General features: G+C 54.5%; 2 protein-coding genes across 2 annotated transcripts in view; both read left to right on the top strand.

The window, feature by feature from the left end:
* Positions 1-16,095, top strand: part of iqank1 (IQ motif and ankyrin repeat containing 1) — a 49,725-nt gene extending 33,630 nt beyond the window's left edge. Inside the window, exons 10-15 of the mRNA XM_033040483.1 lie at positions 2,267-2,359; positions 3,076-3,184; positions 12,058-12,157; positions 13,974-14,108; positions 14,562-14,690; positions 15,711-16,095. Coding sequence (XP_032896374.1) covers positions 2,267-2,359; positions 3,076-3,184; positions 12,058-12,157; positions 13,974-14,108; positions 14,562-14,690; positions 15,711-15,873 — 729 coding nt within the window. The 3' untranslated portion in view covers positions 15,874-16,095. The remainder of the gene's footprint in view (positions 1-2,266; positions 2,360-3,075; positions 3,185-12,057; positions 12,158-13,973; positions 14,109-14,561; positions 14,691-15,710) is intronic.
* Positions 16,096-20,205: 4,110 nt separating this feature from the next.
* On the top strand, positions 20,206-24,407 carry LOC116985661 (pentraxin fusion protein-like). Its single transcript, XM_033040542.1, has 3 exons — positions 20,206-20,382; positions 22,901-23,168; positions 24,204-24,407. The coding sequence occupies exons 1-3, from the start codon at positions 20,316-20,318 to the stop codon at positions 24,367-24,369; spliced, it is 501 nt and encodes a 166-aa protein (XP_032896433.1). The 5' UTR covers positions 20,206-20,315; the 3' UTR covers positions 24,370-24,407.
* Positions 24,408-24,926: the final 519 nt, after the last annotated feature.

Raw genomic sequence — 24,926 nt, forward strand, 5'->3', positions numbered from 1 at the left:
CTGAAGATCTCAGAGAAAATCCACGTGGTCACAGGGAGAACATACAAACTCCGTACAGACAGCACCCGTAGTCGGAATCGAACCCGGGTCTGTAAATGCTGTAAGGCATCAACTCCACCACCGTGCTGCCTTGCGACGGGGGAAGCAAGAACATTCATTGACTCGCTGTCTGAGGAGTCCCATTCCACCCGCCCACTGTAGATGGAGTCACCATCCCCATCTTTGGACACAACCTTGTTGTTTGATACACCCGCCCCACCCTGTGCAGCGGTTACCTCTTCCCCACCCGCTGGTCCCTCCTCCACCTCCGTCCCAACGCTGGGGTCAGTGGCAGAGGGGCATTCCCCAGAAGTACCCGGGGAGTTAAGGCCATCGGTAGGGGGGGTGTCTATCTCTCTGCAAGTTGGGCCGCAAGGAGGTTTAGTGGCACCGGAGGCTGAGGCCTCCACCCGGGATTTGGAGCAATTCCCCACTTCCCTGCAGGCATGGCACCTTGGGCACTGCAATGTCCAGAAGATGATGACATCTCGCCCATCCTGCTGGACACAGAAGCGCCCATCAACTTCCTCCTCCCAATCCAACAGCACAGTCAACTTGTACCGGAGGGAAAGAACGTGCCGCAGCTCCTTTTTACGCAAACTCTGGGATATCGGGGTGATGTCCGTGAGGACCTTCCCCTGGGTGTGAAGGTGGGGAAGGAGGGCCTGATTTGTAATGCAGGGCGGGACATTGGACAGGACCACCCACTGCACCTTGGTTACCAAGGGTGCGACCTGCAGGAATGTTCCCCCCTTTACTCACGGCCGCATTCACCCCCTCATCGGACTCCAGGAAGAACACGGCCTTCCCAAACTTTCTGCCCACGTACATGATGCCTGCGGGCTTGGCCACCACGGCCTCTGCAACCTCGCAACCAGGTTCATTTGGGGGGGCACGTAGCACCTGATCCCAAATTCATAGGGCGTGTTCCTTATGGGGAACTGGGCCCCAAGAGGAATAGCTGAATGCGACGCCTTGGCATAGCTCCTGGAAGGCCCTGGTCCCCCAGAACACTGACCTGGCATGGTACCAGACACTACATTTAACAACAAACAAAAACATACAACAAACAGTCAAATGGCATGAAGCCAGTGTTCACACACAAACAAGGGACAGTTCGTGGGAGGGAGATGAGTGGTGTTGGCTCAGATGATGAAAGCATCCGGTTATGGCAGCTCCCAAACCTGCTGCGTCAACACCTCTTCAGCCCGGCTATCCCGACTCTCCACCGTTCCCCTGAGCTGCGGATTCTCGCAGATAACCCCAGCTGGTCTTCACTGTTCCTGCAGCAACTAAAGGGATTTCTGCTGTCTGTGTTGCTGGAATCCCCTTATCTCCGCTGTTCTTGCCAAGAGAAAGGAGGCTTCATCAGCTCCAGCTTTCAAGGCTGCAGAATGTCGAGACGGTGTAGAAATCCTCCCACACCACATGAAACAGGGTGTGAGCTATAGGGAGAGGTTGAGTAGGCTGGGTCCAGTTCATGGAGCGCAGGAGGATGAGGGGAGATCTTATAGAGGTGTACAAAATCATGAGAGGAATAGATCGGGTAGATGCACAGTCTTTTGCCCAGAGTAGGGAAATCGAGGACCAGAGGACATAGGTTCAAGGTGAAGGGGAAAAGATTTAGTAGGAATCCGAGGGGTAACTTTTTGTATGGGGTGTATGGAACAAGCTGCTAGAGGAGGTAATTGAGGCTGGGACTATCCCAACGTTTAAGAAAGAGTTAGACAGGTACATGGATAGGACAGGTTTGGAGGGATATGGACTAAGCGCAGGCAGGTGGGAATAGTGTAGCTGGGACATGTTGGCCGGTGTGGGCAAGTTGGGCTGTTTTCACATTGTATGACTATGACAAGACCGGCCCTGACAGTAACGACGAGGCAGTAAGGGGGGGGGGGGGGGGGGGGGGGGGGGTTGTTCCGGCCACAGGTGAAATGTCCAGAAGTTATTGTCCAGGAGTGGGGTACTGGGAGTGGGGTACTGGGTGGGTGGGGTACTGAGGGGATGGGATACTGAGGGGATGGGGTACTGGGGGAGTGGTGATAGTCAGGGAGGGGTGATACTGATGTGCGGTGAGGGACCAGGTTGAGACAGGCCATGTATCATTGTACAAGGCAGGGTTCAGCATGAACTGAGAGCTGGGGGGAGGGAGAGCCCTCACTGGTGTCTGGGATCATTGCTGTGTCGGTACAAGACATTGCACACACTAACCCCGTCACTCCCACAGATGCATAAGGCCTACGCTGAGCTCCAGAAACGCATCAATGAGCATGACAAGTGTGTGCTTCAAAATATGGGCAAGACCAACATCACACTACAGGTCAGTCAGCACTTCAACACAAGCCCGGCCCTGCGGCTCTCCACCCCACCTCCTCACCCCCTCCCACACCACCCCCCACTCCCATACCCCTGCCCTCAGCCCCTCTCACACCCTCTGTCACCCCCTCCTTCAGCCCCTCTCACACCCTCCACCCCCCTCACCCCTGCTCACCGCCTCCCACACACCCACCCTCCCTCTCTCACCGCTTCGCACACACCCTCTCCCTCGCACCCACTCCCACAACCCCCATTCACCCCCGCCCCCCCATTCCCATCTCGCCCCCCTCTCCTTCCAGGGATACACTTGATCCCAACTACCTGTCTCATGCGTACTTATTCTCGACCAGTGCCTCAATTTGCCTTGTTCTCCCTCCTCACTATCTCTCTCTTCCTTCCCCCCCTCTCACCCTCTCCCTCACCTTCCCCTCCCTTCAACCCTTCCTCCTCCCCCTCCTCAGTCCTCATTCCCACCTCCACTTCCCCATATTTTCCTTCTGTCTCTCTTTCCCCCTTCCCTCGCCACTCCTCCTCCACCCCACTCCTCCCCTCTTCCCTTCTCCTCTCCTCCCATACCCACTCCTCCTCCCAACTACCCACTCTGTCTACCCTCTCCCCTTCCCCCTCCCCTCTCTCCTCCTCCTCCCTTTTCCCCTCCCCACTCCCCGTACCCTCTCCCTCGCCCCAGAGCAGCCTGACAGTGCATCTCTCCTTATCCAGGCTATCCGCGATGCAGAAGAGGTTCTGGTGGTGAAGAAGGCAGCATCGGCCAAGGGAGAAGAGCGCCTCGCACTGGCCAAGCTGCAGCTCAGGGAGAAGCTGCAGAGGGGTGAGTGGGGGGGGGGGGGGGGACACTGACCCAGGGGGAGTGGGGGCGATACAAACCCTGGTGGGGAATACTTCTTGTGTATGGCGTGCACAGCCTAAAGTTGTAGGACAACTTGTTCTATTTGATCTTATTTGATTGTGCACGCCAGGTTGATTGCATTCGTCGAAACAGGTCGGACCACATGAAGGTTGCAATCTCCCACGCCGGGGGAATACTGACCCGGGGGGATGGATACTGGCCCAGAGGTGGGGGGTGGGGGGGCCCAGTTTCAGTAGGTTCATCAAGGAGCAGAATTGGGCCATTCGACCCATCAAGTCTACTCCATCTTTCATGGCTGACCTACCTTTCACCCTCGACCCCATTCGCCTGCCTTCTTCCCATAACCCCTGACACCTGTACTAATGAGAGTAAGATAGGAAACCGTGAGCAGTAGGAATGCACTCGGCCCCTGCCCACCCCCCCCCCCCCCCCCATAACTCAATATGATCACGGCTGATCTGCCCCAGGCCTCAACCCCTCCCTTCCCAACCCCCTCAGTCCTTCTCACCAATGCCCTCATCTTTAAACCCTTGCCTCCATTCACCATGCAGATCCTGTGTAAGTTTGCCATAGATTCACGTCAGGGCAGGACATCCCCAGGCCGCTCAGTGTGAACAACCTTGTTGAAGGCTCTCCCACCACACCCCCTCTGTCAACTCCTCCCACAGCGATACAGCACGGAAACAGGCCCTTCAGCCCGAGTCCACACCGTCCAGCGATCACTAGGTGTATCCCTGCACACTAGGTATAATTTACAGAAGGCAATTTACCTACAAACCTACACGTCTTTGGAATGTGGGAGGAAACTGGAGCACCCGGAGAAAACCCACTCGGTCACGGGGAGAATGTGCTAACTCCATACAGACAGCAGCCGTAATCAGGATGGAACGCGGGCCTCTGGCGCTGAGAGGCAGCAGCTCTACCCACTGTGCCACCGTGCTGCTTACAACAATATTGGATACCCACTCTATGTTGATGCACACTCTCGGCCCCTCTGCACACCACAGGATTCCTTGTATTAAAGTGAATGCAGTTAAGCTCACCAGCCCTCACACATCGCCTCCAACCTCTGCCTTTTCTACAAGTAATTCTGTCTCACTCCCCCTCCAACCTGCTGCATTGTTGTTCTGGGTCCCACCCTCTCCCCACCTCATCCTCCCCAATAGCAGGAGCATACCTCCCCTCAAGGATATTGGTGCCCTCCAGTTCAGGTGTAGCCCATCCCTCATGTAGGTCCACCTGTCTCAACCAAGCTCCCAATGGCCCAAGAACCTAAACCTCCACCCTGCACAAGCTCTACATTGTACCTGCCTCAACTACCTCCACTGGCAGCTCGTTCCTTACACCCACCATGCTCTGAGTTAATATGTTGACTCTCGGGTTCCTATTAAAATATTTCCCCTCTCACCTTAAACATATGGCCTCTGGTTCTTCATTCCCCTATTGTGGGAACTAGACTAAAATCTGTACATTCATCCCATCCTTTCTCCTCATGATTTTCTACACCTCTATAAAAGTGTGGTGGATATATGGAACGAGCTGTTCTATGAGGTAGTTGAGGCAGCTACAATCACAGCATTTAAAAGACATCTGGACGGATACATAGATAGGGAAGATGTAGAGGGGTATGGGCCAAATGTGGGCAAATGAGACTATCTTAGATGGGGCATCTTGGTCGGCATGGATGAGTTGGGCCAGAGGGCCTGTTTCCGTGCTGTATGACTACCCTCTAAGATCACCCACACAGCCTCCTGCACAGTTTACTTTATTCACCTATTCACCTCCAAGAAATAAAGTCCTAGCCTGCCCAACCTCTCGCGATAGCTCAGGCCCTTGGGTCCTGGCAACACCCTTGTAAATCTTCTCTGCACTTTCCATCTTTCATATGCAGCGTGACCAAACCTGAACATGATACTCCTCCGATAGGGGCAGGTACAATTACAACTTTTAAATGGCATTGGACGGGGAGTTAGTTAGGAAGAATGTCAAAGGATTTGTGGTGCATGGGATTGGTGTGGATAGGCACGGATGAGGTGGGCTGAAAGGGCAGGTTCAGTGCTGCATGGTTCAATGCTGAAAGATCAACAGATGCATCAGGCATGTCCCACTATCATTTGTCCATGTTGACTCTGCTCAGCCCTATTAGTCTGTTCATGGAGTTTTGTAGTCACAATATGAGTGCATGCAGGTGCATCCTGTGATTCAGAACAATGCCCTGTGGTGTATACATATGGGATTTGGTTTCATTTTGTTTGGAGATACAGCGCAGAATAGTAAGGTTAAACGAGAACTTACCAGTTTGAAGTTTGATCTTGATTTTATGAGGAGTTACGATGAGCGATTACGTGAAGGGCCGTCCGTCTGCGTGCGCGTCAATCTTCAAAGCAGCGGTGTTAAATCACAGATAAAAAGAAGACCTGAGAATAGTAAGATTGTGAAGAAACTAGAACTTCCATATGACCTTGATAGTATGAGGGTGGGAGCGGTGGGCACGTAATCGCTCATCGTAACTCCTCATAAAATCAAGATCAAACTTCAAACTGGTAAGTTCTCGTTTAATCTTACTATTTTACTTCGGAGTCACGTGAGTGACTACGTGAAGCTTTCAAAGCTCTGTGATTTTACGCCGGTTACGAATCCAGGCGTCACACACTGAATGGATTGACCATGGATGCGTGTAATCATTAAAGCATTCAGACATTACGTAGTTAAGTAAAGAAAGTCATGCTTTAAATGAAAGAAAAGTTTTTTAAAAAGTTACCCCTCCCAACTTTGGGGGGGAAACTAAGGGACAGAACTTAAAATGGTGCGTGCAAACACCCCCAGTCCGGTTATGGGTTTGTTATAAAACCGGTGGACCGTTATTTCATTCGTCCATCCTGCAGCCACTAGGATGTCGTCAAGGGGCACGTCCATAGCTCTTGCTGCTGACGTAGATGCAGCCCTGGTGGAGTGAGATTTAACCATATAAATGTTTACTCCTGCTACCGCCATTACCTCTTTTGACCATCTGGAGATGGTTTGAGTTGACACCTTTTGGTGTTGTTTTTTTATGGCTGATGAGGACCGATTGTTCTGAGCCTCTGTGGTTCTCCGTAACTCTCAGATAGTGGTGTTAGTATGTTACCACCCACACAACCGTTGGTCCTCTGGATATGCCAAGAACTTGATCTCCATCCCTGGCATTCCTGGCCTGCTCTGTTTTATCAGGTTCCTGATTAGGAATGTTATGTTGTTCATATTGGTGGTCATGTAGTCCAACCGTAGCTTTTGCAGTGTCTGGACTCTTTGTCAGCATACCACCTTCAGGGTTAGTTATAGGCGGTCCCCACTGTCAAAGTAGGGCTTGTACCATGCTCACATCCCATGTGTCAGTGTACCTTGGCCTTGGAGGTCTTAAATTGTTAATTCCCTTCATGGATTTTGTTGTAAAGGGGTGCGTTCCTATCGAACTGTGCCCTGCTTCCGGCATCAGATTGAAGGAGAGTGCGCCTCTGGCACTATAGATGCACTATAACTTAGTTTATAGTTATAGTACAGTTGATAGGAAATCCAAGACATCCGTTATCCGAACTGTGTTGTATTTGTTCGGACAGTCCTATGCCTTGAAATGGCCTCCTCAGAATCTGCAGACCAACAAGTTATACGTTCATGTAGTGGATGATTGCTCCCTGTAACTGGGTTCACTAGGTGGTCCCTGCTCTTGGGTACAGCCATTACTGGCTGGACTATAATTCCCAAAAACTTTGGGGACCAGGCTTGAGTAGGCCAATCTGGCACTACCAATATGCCTGTGGCTTAGTCTTGCTTGATTTTTGTCAAGCATCGGTTTGTGAGACAAATTGGCGGAAAGCATACATAAACATTCCTCCCCAATTGAGGGCGAAAGCATCCACTGCCTTGCTCCTGGATCCAGCTCGCAGGACACATATCTGGGTAACTAATGGTTAGTCTAGATGCAAACGGATCAACATCTGGTATGCCAAATCGTGTAGTTATTTTGTTAAATACTGTCTGATTCAACATCCATTCTGTGTTGTTATTAAACATTCGTGATCCAGCATCTGTCACCGTGTTATATCTACCTCGTAGATTTCCCAAATATTCCTCTCGATACACCAGTGCCAAATGAGGTTCGACAATCTGTCTTAAGATACAGATTTTACACCACCCTTGTTAATGGATATATGCCACCACAGTGGTGTTATCAATCTGAATTTGAACAAGTACCGGTTGCATTTCGCTACAGAGAACCTTGAGTCCCTATTGTGCCCCCAACAATTCTGGGTAATTGATTCCATGTGTTGGGGAATTACAGACTCCTGCTCATTCCATCTGCCCCCACAGCTTTAGACTGTGTTGGTGTCTCCCCATCCTTAGCCGCTTGCATAGGTCTGAAGAACCCTCGATGGCTTTCGAGCAAAATTTCCCTGAGCTGACTCCCATTCGTTATCCACCATAGCTATTCAACAATGGCCTCTGATGGCAATCCATAGTTTGCCAATTCGGCCTGCATGTAATCTGAGTGTTCGTTCCTTTGCTTGCTGTAAGTTCTGGTAATGCAAAGGCCCGTACTGCTGGGAATGCACCTACTATTTGCCAATTACACTCGCTGTTTGCCTGATAGATGGCTAGTATTTGACTATCAGGTCATAGCAGGCTTGATAAATATAGTCGTTTGCCCCTAGGCGAAGTCACCAACATATTTACTGTTTTTGATAGTAAATTCTAGGTAATCAATTACCCTTGTAGGTGTCAATTTTGATTTAACTGGATGGATGAGGTAACCAATTCTTTCAAACAGGGTTTTGGTTTGCTTGACTGATGCTTCTGCCAATTCTTGGTGACTCAAAAATGAAAATGTCCTCCAAATATGCCATTACTATGTGGTTTTGAGACCTTTGTAGTCCCAGGATTGGTTTCCGTAGTTTAGTCAATAGTCTAGGAGCCATGCCATCCAGTTAAACTTCAAATATCTCCTGTTCTTAATGAATAGACACCGAATAGTATGCATCTTTGAGGTCGATGCATGCCATGTGACCATTTTATAGGAAGCTCCTAAGTAAAACAGTAGTTAGACCGTAACAAAAAATTGCTGTTTCTAAAAGTCTGTACTGCACAAATGAGTTAAACCTAGATGAAGTGACATCCTCCATCTGTCACCTGTCCTGGAAGGCAACCCTGCCCAAAATACTGGGCCTGCCTCGAAGACAATTCCGGTCCGAGTTCCAAGTCTGCTTGGAACCTATGTATGCTGTGCAGTAAAAAATAATCACATGTTGTTATCTGTTTTTTAAGACCAGATCTGAAATTCATGTTATTGTCATTTTGAACAAAAACACAAGAGTAAAATTACCAACATGTAACTGGTCCACAATGCCTTGTTTCAGTAAACCCAGACCCACCTACCTCCATGGCTACCGGTGGTCTTGTGGTAAGCCCAAAGGCCCCTGATGCGGGTTCCTTTTCTCTCCTTGATTGGGAGTTGGACTGGTAGGAAGTGTGGATTCCATGTTTCTCCTGACCTTTGCTTGGGCCTTGGTCTGAAAACCTTATCATACTGAGCCTGCCTTGTCGGACAATTCTGGCCATAATTCTGAGTCTGCCTTGAAAGACGACTCTGATCATATTTCCGTGCCCAGCTTTCAAGCTACCACCGGCTTCAGTGAACTGCTTACCCCCTATGGAGGTGTGGGGTGTGTTGTCGCCTACTGATTAAGTTTGCTTGTCGTTGGTACCTTGATTGGTCCGACAGCTTTTGCTTTCTTCTTCTGGTCTTACCTGAAGAGAGGATTCGGCGGCTGGTTTCTCCAAAGTCACCCTGATAGCGCTGTTCCCTTGCCGGCATTTGTGCGGATATTCTGCCAACTGCTGTCTCTTGAGGCCCTATGCATGTGCTTCAGTATGTTCATACTTTAATTCAAGATCAGTTACCTACTGATCTCGAAACCAAATTTCCTTTGAACGTTATGTGAGGTTCAAATGACAAATAAATGGTATTGTATAGTATTGTAATTCGAGATCAGTTACCTACTGATCACTCACACTCCCCTCCATTGAGAGTGAGATTTGTAGGTAGCCCAGAAAACAGGTGCTGCCGCAGGCCCCTGAGGATACCTGCGCTGACATGGCCCCTCCAGCGGGCCTAAATGAGATTCTTGCTTTGGGTCAGACTGAAACTGACCATGAATGCTCCTCTCCTCAGAGCAGGAGACATTTTCTAGATCTCTATCCAGGGAAGCACCCAGTGGAACCTGGATGATTGCAGAAGTATTTCTTTTCTTTTGTGCTTATTATTTATTTTATGTAAAGCTCTTTGGTGCAAGTTAACTTAAACAGTGCTATATAAGTAAAAGTTACTTACTTACTTCCTTTCTTCTGCTTGTCCCTGGGAAGGTTCCCTCCCCCCCCCCCTGCTTTTGTACTCTGATTCAGAGTGGTTTCTTCCATATGTACTTCCCCCTCCAATGGAGAAGACATTGGGTTGCCCCATAATGCGAGGCTACTGGTACTGCCTGCTGCTGTAGGCCCCGGGCTGACACAGCTCTCTCCTTAGAGCAGGTCATTGTTGGAGCAACTTCTCCAAAAGTCATCCTCAGACACTCTCCGTTGAGGGAGGGTATCCCTTTCCCTCCCCGGACTCTTCTGAGTCAACGGGTTGTTTGACTTGCGGGTGGATTTTCCCGTACTGCAGGACCACCAACGGAGCTCTCCTCCTGCAACAAGTCTCCTGCCGGTTCAGCTGCCAGCGCTAATGTCGGGAGACACCGTTGCCCGCTACTGGGAAATGCTGCGGTCTTCGGCAGCCGACTTCCCCGCGGACCGTCTCCTCGACTTCTGGGCCCTGAAACTACAAAAAGTTTCAAGCCCGAAAGAACGCAGATAAGTGTTCAACTTTCCTTACCTGCCATCCTAACGGCCTGGGAGGACGCAGTGCCTCTGCCAGTCCGTCGCGCATTGCGTTCAGACGTAATGACGCGCACGCAGACGGACGGCCCTTCTTCACGTAGTCACTCACGTGACTCCGAAGTAAAATCAAGCCCTTCATCCCACCATCAGCTCCGACCAGCGATCCCTGCACACTAAAGCAATTGTAAAGCACCAGGGGCGATTTACAATTTTACAAAAGCCAATTAACCTACAAACCTAGGCAGGTACTATAACAGTCTTTACTCTAACAATAGGCAGTAACTCTACCGCTGCTCCATCATGCCGCTCTTTGGCCTGGTCTTTGGCAGCTGTACTGAGAGCTGGAGTATTGTAAACAGTTTCAGTATTCACACATGAGGAAGAATGTTCTGACTATCACAGAGCTGAACAGCACAGAAACAGGCCCTTTGACCCACTGTCCACGATGACCATTCTGGGCCATATTCCCCCTAAACCCCTCCTATCCATTTATCTATCTTTTAAAAGTCGTACTTGTATCACTTCTATAGCTTCCTCTGGCAGCTCATTCCAGATATGGACTACTCTCTGAGTGAACAAGTTGCTCCCGAGGTTCCTCTCAAATCTCTACCCTGAAGTGGCATTTGGACAGCAACATGGATAGGATAGGTTTAGAGGGATATGGGCCAAATGCCAACTGAGCCATCCTGCCAACAACTAGAGAGCAGCCTTGAGCTACTGTCTACTACCTTGGAGACCGTCAGACTATCTTTACTGGACTTTATCTTACTCGAAACATTATTTACATTATTCCCATTATTATGTATCTACACTGTGGACGGCTCGATTGTAATCATGTACTGTCTTTCCGCTGACTGGTTAGCATGCAACAAAAGCTTTGCACTGTACCTCGATACACATGACAATAAACTCAACTCAAGTACGGGCAGGTGGGACTAGTGTAGCTGGGGCATGTTGGTCGGCATGGACAGGTTGGGCGGAAGGGCCTGTTTCCACACTGTATGACCCTATGGCTCTTAAGCCAGTGCCTTGTAGTTTTGGATCCTCTCTGTCTACTTGCCCTGAAGCAGTGCTGAGAAGGTTCATTGAGTTGGATCCTGGGAGGAGAGGGTTGATACCTGGGGAGAGGGGGGTACGTTTGGGCTGGCATGGTTCACAAGGAGGGGAGGTGATTGAAACATAATTCTGGCCACAGCAGGGAGGTTGTTATCTCCAGTCAGGGGGCATTGCTGCAGATTAAGGCCCTGGTGCCTCACAGAGTCATGGCTGTTGGTGATTCTCTCGCCATGAGAGCTGTGGAGAGCCAGTGATGAGATTTGAGGCACAGACTGACAATGATTTGTGGTAAAAGTCACGAGGCACGGGTGGAGCTGATGCCAAGACTAGACCAGGTATGGTGGGCTAGGATTAATTGGCTGAAGGGCCGGCTCCCACTGGTGTTCTGAGGACGATTGTGATAGACAGAGTGAGGATGGTTCATGGGCCAGGGAGGCAGCAATATTCTGTATGGAGTCAGGAATGTCCAGTTTTGACGACACTCCCCCCACCCTCTCCTCCCTCCTCTCCTCCTCCCTCCTCTTCCTCTTCCTCTTCCTCTTCCTCTTCCCCTTCCCCTTCCCCTTCCCCTTCCCCTTCCCCTCCCCCTCCCCCTCCCCCTCCCCCTCCCCCTCCCCCTCCCCCTCTCCCTCTCTCCCTCTCTCCCTCTCTCCCTCTCTCCCTCTCCCCCTCTCCCCCTCTCCCCCCCTCCCCCCCTCCCCCCCTCCCCCCCTCCCCCCCTCCCCCCCTCCCCCCCCCCCCCCCCTCCCCCCCTCCCCCCCTCCCCCCCTCTCCCCCCCCTCTCCTCCCCCTCTCCCCCCCCCTCCCCCCCCTCTCTCCCCCTCTCTCCCCCTCTCCCCCCCCCCCCTCTCCCCTCTGTCTGGGTGCAGAGGCCTCACTGTCGGATCAGAAGGGGATCCTGTGCCACATCCGGGAGTTGGACGACGTGCTGCTGAAGGATGTGGGTGACAAGATCAAGCAGGACGGCAGGTATCAGGGTGAGGGGGCTGGGGTGGAGGGCAGCAAAGAGTGCTCCACCCTCCTCATGGTGGTCCCATTGTGGGGGGGAGGGGGGTAGGAGGGCGTAGACCCCTCTGTCGCTGGGGGAAGAAGGGAGCAGCTCCCGCCTGAACCCCTGAAGTTGATGGTGTTGGGGTACTGGACACAGACCCCTCTGTGGTGTGGGTGCGGGTATGTTTCACTGACACCGCTCTGGCACTGCAGGTGGACTCCCCTGCATACCCGGGGAGGGGCAGGGGTTCAGGAGAGGGGTATGGGTGCTGAGGAGGGTGTGGGTGTTGAGGAGGGTGTGGGTGTTGAGGAGGGTGTGGGTGTTGGGGAGGGTGTGGGTGCTGGGGAGGGTGTGGGTGTTGGTGTTGGGGAGGGTGTGGGAGTCGTGGGGAGGGTGTGGGTGTCGTGGGGAGGGTGTGGGTGCGTGGGGAGTGGGGTGGTTGGTTGGTGTTGGGGGAGGGTGGTGGGAGTCCGTGGGGAGGGTGTGGGGTTGGGGAGGTGTGTTGGTGTTGGGGAGGGTGTGGAGTGTGGGGGGAGGGGTGTGGGAGGTCGTGGGGAGGGTGTGGGTGGTCGGGGGGAGGGTGTTGGGTGCCGGGGGAGGGTGTGTGTGTCCGTGGGGAGGTGGGGGGTGCCGGGGAGGGTGTTGGGTGCTGGGGAGGGTGTGGGTGATGGGGCAGGGTTGTTGGTTGGCTGCTGGGGGAGGGTTGGTTGGTGATGGGGAGGGTGTTGGTTGCTGGTGGTAGTTTTGGGTTTGTGTTGTGGAGGGTTGTTTTCCTTTTAAGGGTTTGGGTGCTGGGGAGGTTTTTTTTGATGGGAGGGTTTTTTTGCTGGGGAGGGTGTTGGGTGTCGTGGGGAGGGTGTGGGTGCTGGGGAGGGTGTGGGTGCTGGGGTGGGTGTGGGTGTTGGGGAGGGTGTGGGTGTCGTGGGGAGGGTGTGGGTGTCGTGGGGAGGGTGTGGGTGCCGGGGGGAGGGTGTGGGTGATGGGGAGGGTGTAGGTGTTGGGGAGGGTGTGGGTGTCGTGGGGAGGGTGTGGGTGTCGTGGGGAGGGTGTGGGTGTTGGGGAGGGTGTGGGTGTCGTGGGGAGGGTGTGGGTGCTGGGGAGGGTGTGGGTGCTGGGGAGGGTGTGGGTGATGGGGAGGGTGTTGGTGCTGGGGGGAGGGTGTGGGTGATGGGGAGGGTGTGGGTGCCGGGGGGAGGGTGTGGGTGATGGGGAGGGTGTTGGTGCTGGGGGGAGGGTGTGGGTGATGGGGAGGGTGTGGGGGCGGGGTGGTGGGTGAGGGGTTAGTGGGGGGGTTGTGGTGTGGGGGGAGGGGGGTGATGGGGGGGGTTTGGGTGGTCGTGGGTGTGGGTGTGGTGGGGAGGGTGTGGTGCCGGGGGAGGGTTGTGGGTGCCGGGGGGGAGGGTGGGGTGTTGGGGAGGGTGTGGGTGTCGTGGGAGGGGGTGGGGTGCTGGGAGGGTGTGTGCTGGGGGGAGGGTGTGGGTGTTGGGGAGGGTTGTAGGTGTTGGGGAGGTGTGGGTGTCTGGGGAGGGTGGTGGGTTGTCGTGGGGAGGGTGGTGGGTGCTGGGGAGGGTGGTGGGTGCTGGGGGGAGGGTGTGGGTGCTGGGGGGAGGGTTGTGTTATGGGAGGGGTGTAGGTGTTGGGGAGGGTGTGGGTGTCGTGGGGAGGGTGTGGGTGTCGTGGGGAGGGTGTGGGTGCTGGGGAGGGTGTGGGTGCTGGGGAGGGTGTGGGTGCCGGGGGGAGGGTGCGGGTGTTGAGGTTTACGGACCACCCTCCCTCCACCCCGCTGTGTTTCAGGTGGCCTCTCATCATTGACCCGTCGGGACAAGCCAGCATCTTCCTGCGCTACATCGACACCAACTTCTACGACGCTTTGAATCCCAGCCACATGAAGCCCCAGGTGCTGCGTCTCGGCCTCCTTGGGGCCATCAGGTAGTCGATGCAGAACTGTCTTTGTAAAGCAGCATCTGCAGTTCCTTGTTTCCCAGTGATAGGTGGACAGAGGTAAAGTGGAAGGAGGGGATTTGATTGTCAGATGGCAATACCATAACAAGGTGTAAGACAAGGATAGACGTGGAAAGTGAAGTCAGGAGAAGAATATGGAGCGTTTTAGTTTAGAGATACAGCACGGAAACAGGCCTTTCATCCACCGAGTCTGCACCGACTAGCGATACCCGCACACAAACACTACCCTACAAACACTAGGGACAATGTACATTTATACTAAAGCATTAACCTACAAACCTGTACATCTTTGGTGTGTGGGAGGAAGCCAGTACTCCGTCCCCTCCCCCGTCTCCTGTCCCATCCCCTCCCCTGTCCAATCCCCTCCCCCATCCCTGCCCCACGGCCAGCACTAACCTGCTGTACGTTGCAAACCTCCAGGTACGGGAAGATGCTGGTGATCGACATGATGGAGGTGAACATGTTCCCCGTGGTGACCAATGTGTTTGAACAGATCCAGGCCGGGCTCATGGACAAATTAATGAGCAAGGAGTTACTGCAGAATGACGGGTGAGTGGGAGAATGGCCCAGAGAGGGGGGAGTGAGGGAATGTCCCGGAGAGGGGGGGGGTTAGTGATCAGACTTGACTGGCTTTATCTTGTACTGAATGTTAGTCATAGAGTCATAGCTGACTAATTTACCTCCGGGGATGAATAACGTTTTATCATATCGTATCATATAGAGTGATGCAGTGTGGAAACAGGCCCTTCAGCCCAACTTGCCCACACCGGCCAACATGTCCCAGTTACTCTAAACCCACCTGCCTGCGTTTGGTCCATATCCTTCAAAACCCGTCCTATCCATGCACCTGTCTTACTGTTTCTTAAAAGTTGGGATAGTCCTAACCTCCTCTGACAGCTGGGCCTGTGCCACTGGGCCTGTGCCACCACTGGGCCTGTATCGCTGGGCCTGTGCCACCACTGAGCCTGTGCCACTGGGCCTGTGCCACCACTGGGCCTGTGCCACCACTGGGCCTGTGCCACCACTGGGCCTGTGCCACCAATGGGCCTGTGCCACCACTGGGCCTGTGTTGCTGGGCCTGTGCCACCACTGAGCCTGTGCCACTGGGCCTGTGCCACCACTGGGCCTGTGCCACCACTGGGCCTGTGCCACCACTGGGCCTGTGCCACCACTGGGCCTGTGCCACCACTGGGCCTGTGCCACTGGGCCTGTGCCACCACTGGGCCTGTGCCACCACTGGGCCTGTGCCACCACTGGGCCTGTGCCACTGGGCCTGTGCCACCACTGGGCCTGTGCCACCACTGGGCCTGTGCCACCACTGGGCCTGTGCCACCACTGGGCCTGTGCCACCACTGGGCCTGTGCCCCCACTGAGCCTGTGCCACCACTGGGCCTGTGCCACCACTGGGCCTGTGCCACCACTGGGCCTGTGCCACCACTGGGCCTGTGCCACCACTGGGACTGTGCCACCACTGGGCCTGTGCCACCACTGGGCCTGTGCCACTGAGCCCTGAGCCGGGCCTGTGTGACCAACAGCCCATGTTAACGCAGCCTCCTGTTGTCCCAGCAGGTTCCTGTCCTTGCTGCAGCCGAGCGACGGGCCAGAGTACTCTCGCAATGAATTCTCTCCGAGCCGTGTGGCGAAGTTTCGGCTGGTGTTGATCAGCAAGCTGCGGAGCCTGCCCAGAGACCTGCTTGCGGCCTTCTACCCCATCCACATCCTCGTCAAGTAGCAGACGCCAGGCAGGCACAGTACTCACCCCCACGTTACAGCCACCTTGCTCAGCAGGACGGCTGTGGGATGACCACACTACCACACCGGCAACGCATCCGGCAGTCGGCAGCTACCAATGGGCCTCACCACCTCCGGCAGTCGCTGCAGTGTTGGTCTCAGCTGTAACCAGGAGACAAATAAAACCCTTCAGCTTTGGTGACATCCCATGCATGGTACTGGAGACCAGCGCTCCGTACAATCTCTTCCCATCCATTTACAACACCAGCATCCACTGGCACCATCCAGACCAGCCCTGAGCACAGAAACACTCTAACTACTGCCCCAGTCCTCAAGGGGTCTGAACACCACCCCCCCCCCCCCCATCCCCTTGATACCCCCTTGCACCCACACCCCCCCCCCCTTTGCCCCCTTGCCCATCCTCACAGCTCATAACGCCACCCAGTCTGGTGTGGAGTGGCTACGTTTGACCAGATGGTTCTATCCAAGTGCATGCCGTTGCACACACACTCCATGCTTGGCCTTGTATCACCTCAGTCTCCATCCCACAGCCCTCCAATACCTGTGTTGTAAAAATAGAGGGGAATAGATCGTGTCAACGCACTTTTACCCAGAAGAGGGAAAGCAAGAAGCAGAGGTCTCAGGTTTAAAGTGAAAGGGGATAGATTCAATAAGAACTTGAGGGGCAACTTTTTTTACACAGAGGGTTGTGGGTGCCAAAGGAGGTATTTGAGGCAGGTACTATAACAAGAGTTAAAATCATTTGGACAGATGCATGGATAGGAAAGGTTTAGAAGGATATGGGTCAATAATGTGCAGGTGGGACTAGTGTGGATGGTTAGCATGGGCCGAAGGGCCTGTATGACTCCATGACTTACATGCCCAAGGCTGCCTTTGCTTCTGAACTTCCAAAAACACCAAATTCCCTGTCTAAGAAGGAACAGCAGATGCTGGAAAATCGAAGGTAGACAAAAATGCTGGAGAAACTCAGCGGGTGAGGCAGCATCTATGGAGCGAAGGAAATAGGCGACGTTTCGGGTCGAGACCCTTCTTCAGACTCTGTTGATGTGGAGTCCATTTAGCCCGACAGGATCCCATGAGCACCTTATTGTACATAGACACTCCAGCACAGGAAGAGGCTCTTCGGCCCACAGTGAGTGTGCTAAAAATGATGCCATGTTACATTCATGTTACGACCATGATCCATATCCCTCCATTCTTTGCCGAGCCATGTGCCCGTCTACAAGCCTCTTAAACATCACTTTCATATCTACACAGGAAGGCTTTAGAGAGACATGGACCAAATACGGCAAATGGGACCAGCTTAGATGGGGCTTCTTGGTCGGCATGAATAAGTTAGTGTTCTCAGTCCCACCCTGATTCCCCATCCTCACCATGAGCCCTCACCCCAACCCTGACTCCGCATAATCACCCTGACCCCTCAACTCCATCCTAACCCCTCATCCTCACCATGACCCCGCCCTGACCCCTCAACCCCACCCTGAACCTTCTCTGACCCTTCAACGCCATCCCGATCCCTTATTCCTTCCTTGACCCCCAACTCCATCGACCCCTCACCCCCACCCTGACCCCTCACCCCTACTGTGCCGCCGGCAGCGCCATCTCTGTGCCTCTGCACATCGCTCTCCCTCGGAGGGAGGATGGGAGCATACGGAGGGAGGAGGGGGGGCGGAGGGAGGGCGGAAGTGTGAGGGAGGAGGGTGCGGAGGGAGGGCAGAGGAGAGGGGAAGGAGATCGGGGGGTGGAGGGAAGAGGGGGCAGAGAGTAGGGGGGAGGATGGGGGGTGAAGGGGGAGGGCAGAGGGAGGGAGAAGTGATGGGACAGAGCAAGGAGGGAGGTGGAAGGGCAGAGGATGGAGGGGAAGAGTGGAGGGAAAGGGAGGGCAGAGGAAGGGGAGGCAGGGAGAAGTAGGTGGAGAGAGGAGGGAGAGGGCAGAGGGAGGGAGGGAGGAGGTGGGAGGGAGAGGTAGAGGGGAAGGGGAGGGAGTGAGAAGGGGGGCGGAGGGAAGGAGGAGGGAGGCGGAGGGAGGGAGGGCGAAGGGGAAGGGAGGGGGCATAGGGGGAGGGAGGAGTGGGGTGGAGGTGCTGATGACACAAAAGTTAGTGATTTTTGCAGATAGTGAAGATGGTTGTGAAAGATTGCAGCAGGATCTGGATCGATTGGCCAGGTGAGCTGAGGAATGGTTGATGCAGAGAAGTGTGAGGTGTTGCATTTTGGGACGTCGAACAAGGGCAGGACCTACACAGTAAATGGTTGGCCTCTGGGGAGTGTTGTAGAGCAGAGGGATCTAGGAGTACAGGTGCATGGTTCCTTGAAGGCCGAGTCGCAGATAGATAAAGTAGTCAAAAAGGCTTTTGGCACATTGGCCTTCATCAATCAGAGTATTGAGTATAGAAGTTGGGAGATCATGTTGCAGTTGTATAAGACGTTGGTGAGACCGCATTTAGAGTATTGTGTTCAGTTCTGGGCACCATGTTATAGGAAAGATATTGTCAAGCTTGACAGGGTTCAGAAAAGATTTACGTGGATGTTGCCAGGACTAGAGGGTGTGAGCTATATGGAGAGGTTGAGTAGGCTGGGTCTCTATTCCATGGAGAGCAGTAGAATGAGAGAAGATCTATACAAAATCATGGGTGGAATAGATCAGGTAGACGTTTGCCCAGAGTGGGGGAATCAAGGACCAGAGGACATAGGTTCAAGGTGTGGGGGAAAAGATTTAATAGGAATCCGAGGGGTCTTCTTCTTGTGTACGGCGTGCACAGCCTAAAGTTATAGGACAACTTGTTCTATTTGATCTTATTTGATTGTGCACGCCAGGTTGATTGCTTTCGTCGAAACAGGGTGGACCACGTGAAGGTTGCAAACTCCCTCCGCATCAGAGATGTAACTTTTTTACACAGGTGGGTGTGTGGAACAAGCTGCTGGAGGAGGTAGTTGAGGCTGGGACTATCCCATCGTTTATGAAACAGTTGGACAGGTACATGGATAGGACAGGTTTGGAGGGATATGAACCAAGCGCAGGCATAGAAACATAGAAACATAGAAATTAGGTGCAGGAGTAGGCCATTCGGCCCTTCGAGCCTGCACCGCCATTCAATATGATCATGGCTGATCATCCAACTCAGTATCCCGTACCTGCCTTCTCTCCATACCCTCTGATCCCCTTAGCCACAAGGGCCACATCTAACTCCCTCTTAAATATAGCCAATGAACTGGCCTCGACTACCCTCTGTGGCAGGGAGTTCCAGAGATTCACCACTCTCTGTGTGAAAAATGTTCTTCTCATCTCGGTTTTAAAGGATTTCCCCCTTATCCTTAAGCTGTGACCCCTTGTCCTGGACTTCCTCAACATCAGGAGCAATCTTCCTGCATCTAGCCTGTCCAACCCCTTAAGAATTTTGTAAGTTTCTATAAGATCCCCTCTCAATCTCCTAAATTCTAGAGAGTATAAACCAAGTCTATCCAGTCTTTCTTCATAAGACAGTCCTGACATCCCAGGAATCAGTCTGGTGAACCTTCTCTGCACTCCCTCTATGGCAATAATGTCCTTCCTCAGATTTGGAGACCAAAACTGTACACAATACTCCAGGTGTGGTCTCACCAAGACCCTGTACAACTGCAGTAGAACCTCCCTGCTCCTATACTCAAATCCTTTTGCTATGAAAGCTAACATACCATTCGCTTTCTTCACTGCCTGCTGCTCCTGCATGCCCACTTTCAATGACTGGTGTACCATGACACCCAGGTCTCGCTGCATCTCCCCTTTTCCTAGTCGGCCACCATTTAGATAATAGTCTGCTTTCCTGTTTTTGCCACCAAAATGGATAACCTCACATTTATCCACATTACACTGCATCTGCCAAACATTTGCCCACTCACCCAGCCTATCCAAGTCACCTTGCAGTCTCCTAGCATCCTCCTCACAGCTAACACTGCCCCCCAGCTTAGTGTCATCCGCAAACTTGGAGATATTGCCTTCAATTCCCTCATCCAGATCATTAATATATATTGTAAGTAGCTGGGGTCCCAGCACTGCGCAGGCATGTGGGACTAATGCAGCTGGGACATGTTGGCCGGTGTGGGCGAATGGGCCGAAGGGCCTGTTTCCACGCCGTATTACACTATGACTCTAGGAGGGAGGAGGGGGACGGAGTGAGGGAGGAGGGTGGGAGTGGGGGCGGGGGGTGAGGAGAGGGGGTAGGGATTGTGCGGAGGAAGGGTGGCGAAAGGGAGGGAGGGAGGGAGGAGGAGTGCGGAGGGAGGGGGGGGGGGAGCAGCGAGTTGCGGCGGCACCAGCTGCCCCTGGAAGCCGAGCCTCTGTTTACAGAGGTGTTGAGTTAGGGCGCGGCTCGGGTTATTCACCCCCGCCCGGGAGAGACTGTGCCGGGCTCTCATCCACTCTCCCTCACCGGCTCCGGCGGGATGAAGCTCTCGCTGCTCTGTGTTCTCGCTTCTCTCTGCACGCATGGCTTGGCCGCGCCCGGCAACGGTAAGCAGGCCGCTTGTAGTAATTGCAACAAGGTGACAGCAGCGAACGAGGGAGATGTACAGATAAAGGTAGTGGGAGGATATTGCTCTGGGTATTGGTGGGCGAGTGTGTGGGGTGGTGGGTGAGTGGTGAGTGTGTGTGAGGTGGTGAGTGAGTGTGGGTATGAGTGTGTGTGTGTGTGAGGTGGGGGTGGTGTGTGTGTGGGGTGGGTGAGTGGTGAGTGTGTGTGAGGTGGTGAGTGAGTGTGGGTATGAGTGTGTGTGTGTGAGTGGGGTGGGGGTGGTGTGTGTGTGGGGTGGTGGGTGAGTGGTGAGTGTGTGTGGTGGTGAGTGAGTGTGGGTATGAGTGTGTGTGAGTGGGGTGGGGGTGGTGTGTGCGTGGGGGTAGGTGCATAAGTGTGTGGAATGGTGTGTGTGTGTGGGGGGGGGTGGGTGCGTGAGTGTGTGTTGGGCGGTGAGTGTGTGGTGGTGAGTGTGTGGGTGTGAATGTGTGTGGGGGGTGGTGTATGTGAGCATGGGCTGGAGTGTGTGGGGGTGGTGTGTGAGTGTGTCGGGAGGTTGTGTGTGTATGAAGGTAGTATGCGAGTGTGTGGGGATGGCGAGTGTGGGATGGTGTGAGTGAGTGTAAGTAAGTAAGTAAGTAAGTTTTATTTAGATAGCACATTTTAAGTCAACTCGCATTGACACCAAAGTGCTTTACATAAATTAAATAATAAGTTTCCATTACAAACCATAGAAAAAGGTTTTTTAAAAAAAATGAATAAAATGGACACATTATAGAGTTCAACACAAACGTCCCCCCACAGTAGAATCAAAATTTTCCACTGTGGGGAAAGGCACCAGAAAGTTAAGTCCTCTTCCTCTGTGAAACACCCGAGGTCGGGGCCCATTTGTGGCCGTGCAGCCAGTCCGATGATTTTCAGGGCCCTCTTGCCGTGAAGCTGGAACTTCGGCGTCGGGTGAAACATTCCTCAGCGGCTTGGAAAAGTCTGGAGCGGCTGCCTCCTCCCCGGAGGCCGGGGCACTCGTAGTCCTCAGGACGCGCCGGTTGGAGCTCCGACCCCGGCGAACTCGATCCCTGGCTCTGCGGCGCTCCAAATCCAGCGCTGCCCGCGGCCGGACGCCCGCAGCCACAGCTCCGCGATGTTGGGAGTCGGCGGCCAAAGCGCTCCGGAGCTTACCGCACGGCGACCCGGTATGGTATCGCCCGCTCCGTGTTGGTATCCCAGCGCTGCGCCACCGCCACCGAAGCTGTGGTCCCAGCCGGTCCCGACAGGAAACGCCGCTCCATTTTCAATGGTAGGCCGCGAGGACGGGGCGAACGCCCGTTGTAGTGTGTAGGGGTGGTGTGAGTGTGGGGATGGTGAGTATATGTTTGGGGGTAGTTAGTGTGCGAAGGGTGGTGAGTGTGTCTGGGGAGGTTAGTGAATGTGAATGGGGTAGTGAGTGTGTGTGGGTTGATGTGTTTGTGTGTGTGGGGGGTGGTTAGTGAGTGGGTGCATGTGTGCGTGAGTGGGCGGTGGATGTGAGTATGTGTGTGGGGTGGTGAATGTGTGTGCGTGAGGGTGGGTGGGCGGTTCGTAAATGTAAGTGTGTGTGAGATGGTGCGTGTGTGTGGGGTTGGGTAGGGTAGGGTGGTGCGTGATTGTGTGTGTTTGTGTGGGATGGTGTGTGTGTTTGTGGGATGGTGTGTGTGAGCGTGGGGTGGTGAATGTGTTTGTGGGGTGTGGGATGGTGTGTGTGTGTGGGGGGGGGGAGTGCGTGTGAATGTGGGGTCGTGAGTGTGTGTGGGGTGGTGAGTGTGTGGGTTGGTGAATGTAAGGACGTGTGTGGGCGTGAGTGTGTGTGGGCGTGAGTGTGTGTGGGCGTGAGTGTGTGTGGGCGTGAGTGTGCGTGGGTGGGTGTGAGTGTGTGTGGGCGGGTGTGGGTGTGGGTGGTGTGTGTGGGTGTGTGGGGGGAGTGGGTGTGTGTGGGGGGGGGGTGTGAGTGTGTGGGGGGGGGGGTGTGGGTGGGTGATGTGTGGGGGAGTGAGTGTGTGTGGGCGGGTGTGAGTGTGTGTGAGTGTGCGTGGGTGGGTGTGTGTGTGGGCGGGTGTGAGTGTGTGTGGGCGTGTGTGTGTGTGGGGGGAGTGTGAGTGGGTGTGGGGGGTGTGAGTGGGTGTGGGTGGCGTGGTGTGTGTGGGTGTGTGGGGGGGCGTGGGTGTGTGGGGGGGGTGAGTGTGTGGGCGTGTGTGTGTGTGGGCGTGTGTGTGTGTGTGTGTGTGTGTGTGTGTGGGTGTGTGGGGGGGCGTGGGTGTGTGGGGGGGGGTGAGTGTGTGGGCGTGTGTGTGTGGGGGGTGTGGGTGGGTGGTGTGTGTGGGCGTGTGTGTGTGTGTGTGTGAGTGTATGTATGGGTGTGGCGAGTGAGTGTGTGTGAATGTGTGTGTGGGTGTGGTGAGTGAGTGTGTGTGGGGGCTGTCGGTCGGCCGGTGAGAGCGCGCTAGTCGGTCGCCCCCCCGTTAACAGCGCCGTGGTTTGCAGAGACTAACGTGGCTCCGGGTGGCAAGGCGACGCAGTCCAGCAACGGGCGTTCGGCCGGTCGGGCCGTGGACGGGAAGACCGGGGACAAGGACTCGTGCGCGGTCACCGACTCTGACACGGACCCCTGGTGGAGCCTGGATCTGCTGGAGAAACATCAGGTCTGGTCGGTCAGAATCACCAACACGGACGGAGATCCCCGCGCGGACATCGATGGCGCAGAAATCCGCATCGGCGATTCCTTCCACAACCACGGCAACGACAACCCCAGGTGAGCTCCGCCAGTAACAGGCCCGGTGCTTTCCGTGTGACGCCGGTTACAGGCTCTCACCCGGCGGCCGCCACCTGCTGCTTCCCCCGGCCCCTTGTGCACCTCCTGTGCAGGAAGGAACTGCAGAGCTGGCTTGCATTGAAGATGCTGGAGTAACTTAGTGGGGTAGGCAGCATCTCTGGAGAGAAGTGGTGCCTCCAGCCGAGCCTTCTTCAGACTGAGAGTCAGGGGAGAGGGAGACACGGAGCTAAGAACGGGTAAGGTGTTAAAACGAGACAACACAAGGGATGACGTTCAGGGAAAATGTAAAATAAATGATTGTCAGCAAGGAGAAGCTGACAACGAAGTGTACAGAGATAAAAGTTAATCTGGGGGGCAGTCAAACTGGTCGAAAAACTGGGAAGGGGAAGGGATGGAGAGAGAGGGGGAAAGCAAGGGTTACTTGAAGTTAGAGAAGTAACTGTTCATACCGCTGGGGTGTAAGTTGCCCAAGCGAAATATGAGGAGTTGTTCCTCCAATTTGTGCTGCGCCTTACTCTGACAATGGGACAGAAAGGTCAGTGTGGGAATGGGACGGAGAGTTAAAGTTTAGCCACCGGATGATCAGGTAGGTTCATGCGGAATGAGCGGAGGTGTTTCAGCGAAACGATCGCCGAGCCTCTCTGACTATCCCCGGTTACTTTTTATCCCTGTTTGCTTCGTTGTCAACTTCTCCCAGCTAACAATTTGTTCTACATTTTCCTTCAGCTGGATCTCTTTTGATGTCTCATTTTCACACCTTAACCATCCTTATCTCTGTGTCTCCCTCTCCCCTGACAGTCTGAAGAAGGGCGTCGACCCGAAACGTCACCCATTCTTTCCCTCCAGAGATGCTGCCTGTCCCGCTGAGTTACTCCAGCATGTTGTGCCTATCATCAGTGTGAACCAGCATCTGCAGTTCCTTCCGACACATTTCTCCAGCTCCCCCCCCCCCCCCTTTCCGGTCTGTCCCAGCTGTGCGTTCTCAACCTCTCTCCCTCCCCACCCGTCCTGCAGGTGCGCCACCGTCACCTCCATCGGCCTGAACGAGGTGGAGAGCTTCGACTGCGGCGGCATGCAAGGCCGCTTCATCAACGTGGTGCGGCGAGGGAGGAGGAAGCGCCTCACTCTGTGCGAGGTGGAGGTGTTCGCTCAGCCGCTGTTCCTGATTCGAGCTTGCTGAGTCCCTTACTCCAGTTCCCCCCACCCACCCCCGCCAGCAACTCCCCACCCCCGCCCTCCCCCAGGCAGTCCCCTTTCTGCGGCACCTCCCTCCCCCCATGCAGCCCCCCTCCCCGGCTCCCACCTCCCCCGGCACCCCCTTCCGCCGGCACCTCCTCCCCCCGGTTCCTCCTCCCCCCCGGTCCCCCCCCCCGTACCTCTCCAATTCGGCATCACACCCGGCCCGGTAGCACCTCCCCCCCCCCCCCCCCCCATGCAGCCCCCTCTCCCCATGCAGCCCCCCCCCCCCCCGGCCCCCCCCCCCCCCGGTACCCCCCCAATGCGGCATCACCCCCGTCCCGGCAGCACCTCCCCCCCCCCCCCACCGGCAACTCCTCCCCCCTACAGCCATCTCCCGCTCGCCAGTCCCCCTCTCCCCCGACACCGCCGTCTGGGTGCCCCGTGCTCTCCTTCACACGCCCCTGGAACATAAATCACTCTCCCGTCTGCCCGTTCCCGCCTCTTATCACGGCGTTGACTTTTTTCGATTGCAATAAACCTCTGAATCGCCAGCATTTT

The sequence above is a fragment of the Amblyraja radiata genome, chromosome 2 (genome assembly GCF_010909765.2).
Source record: "Amblyraja radiata isolate CabotCenter1 chromosome 2, sAmbRad1.1.pri, whole genome shotgun sequence".
In the NCBI taxonomy this organism is placed as follows: Eukaryota; Metazoa; Chordata; class Chondrichthyes; order Rajiformes; family Rajidae; genus Amblyraja; species Amblyraja radiata.

Coding starts and splice junctions, on each gene's coding strand:
- LOC116985661 (XM_033040542.1), top strand. CDS start 20,316: ATGAAGCTCTCGCTGCTCTGTGTTCTCGCTTCTCTCTGCACGCATGGC. Junction 20,383..22,900: donor CTTGGCCGCGCCCGGCAACG/GTAAGCAGGCCG, acceptor CGTGGTTTGCAG/AGACTAACGTGGCTCCGGGT. Junction 23,169..24,203: donor CACGGCAACGACAACCCCAG/GTGAGCTCCGCC, acceptor CCCGTCCTGCAG/GTGCGCCACCGTCACCTCCA.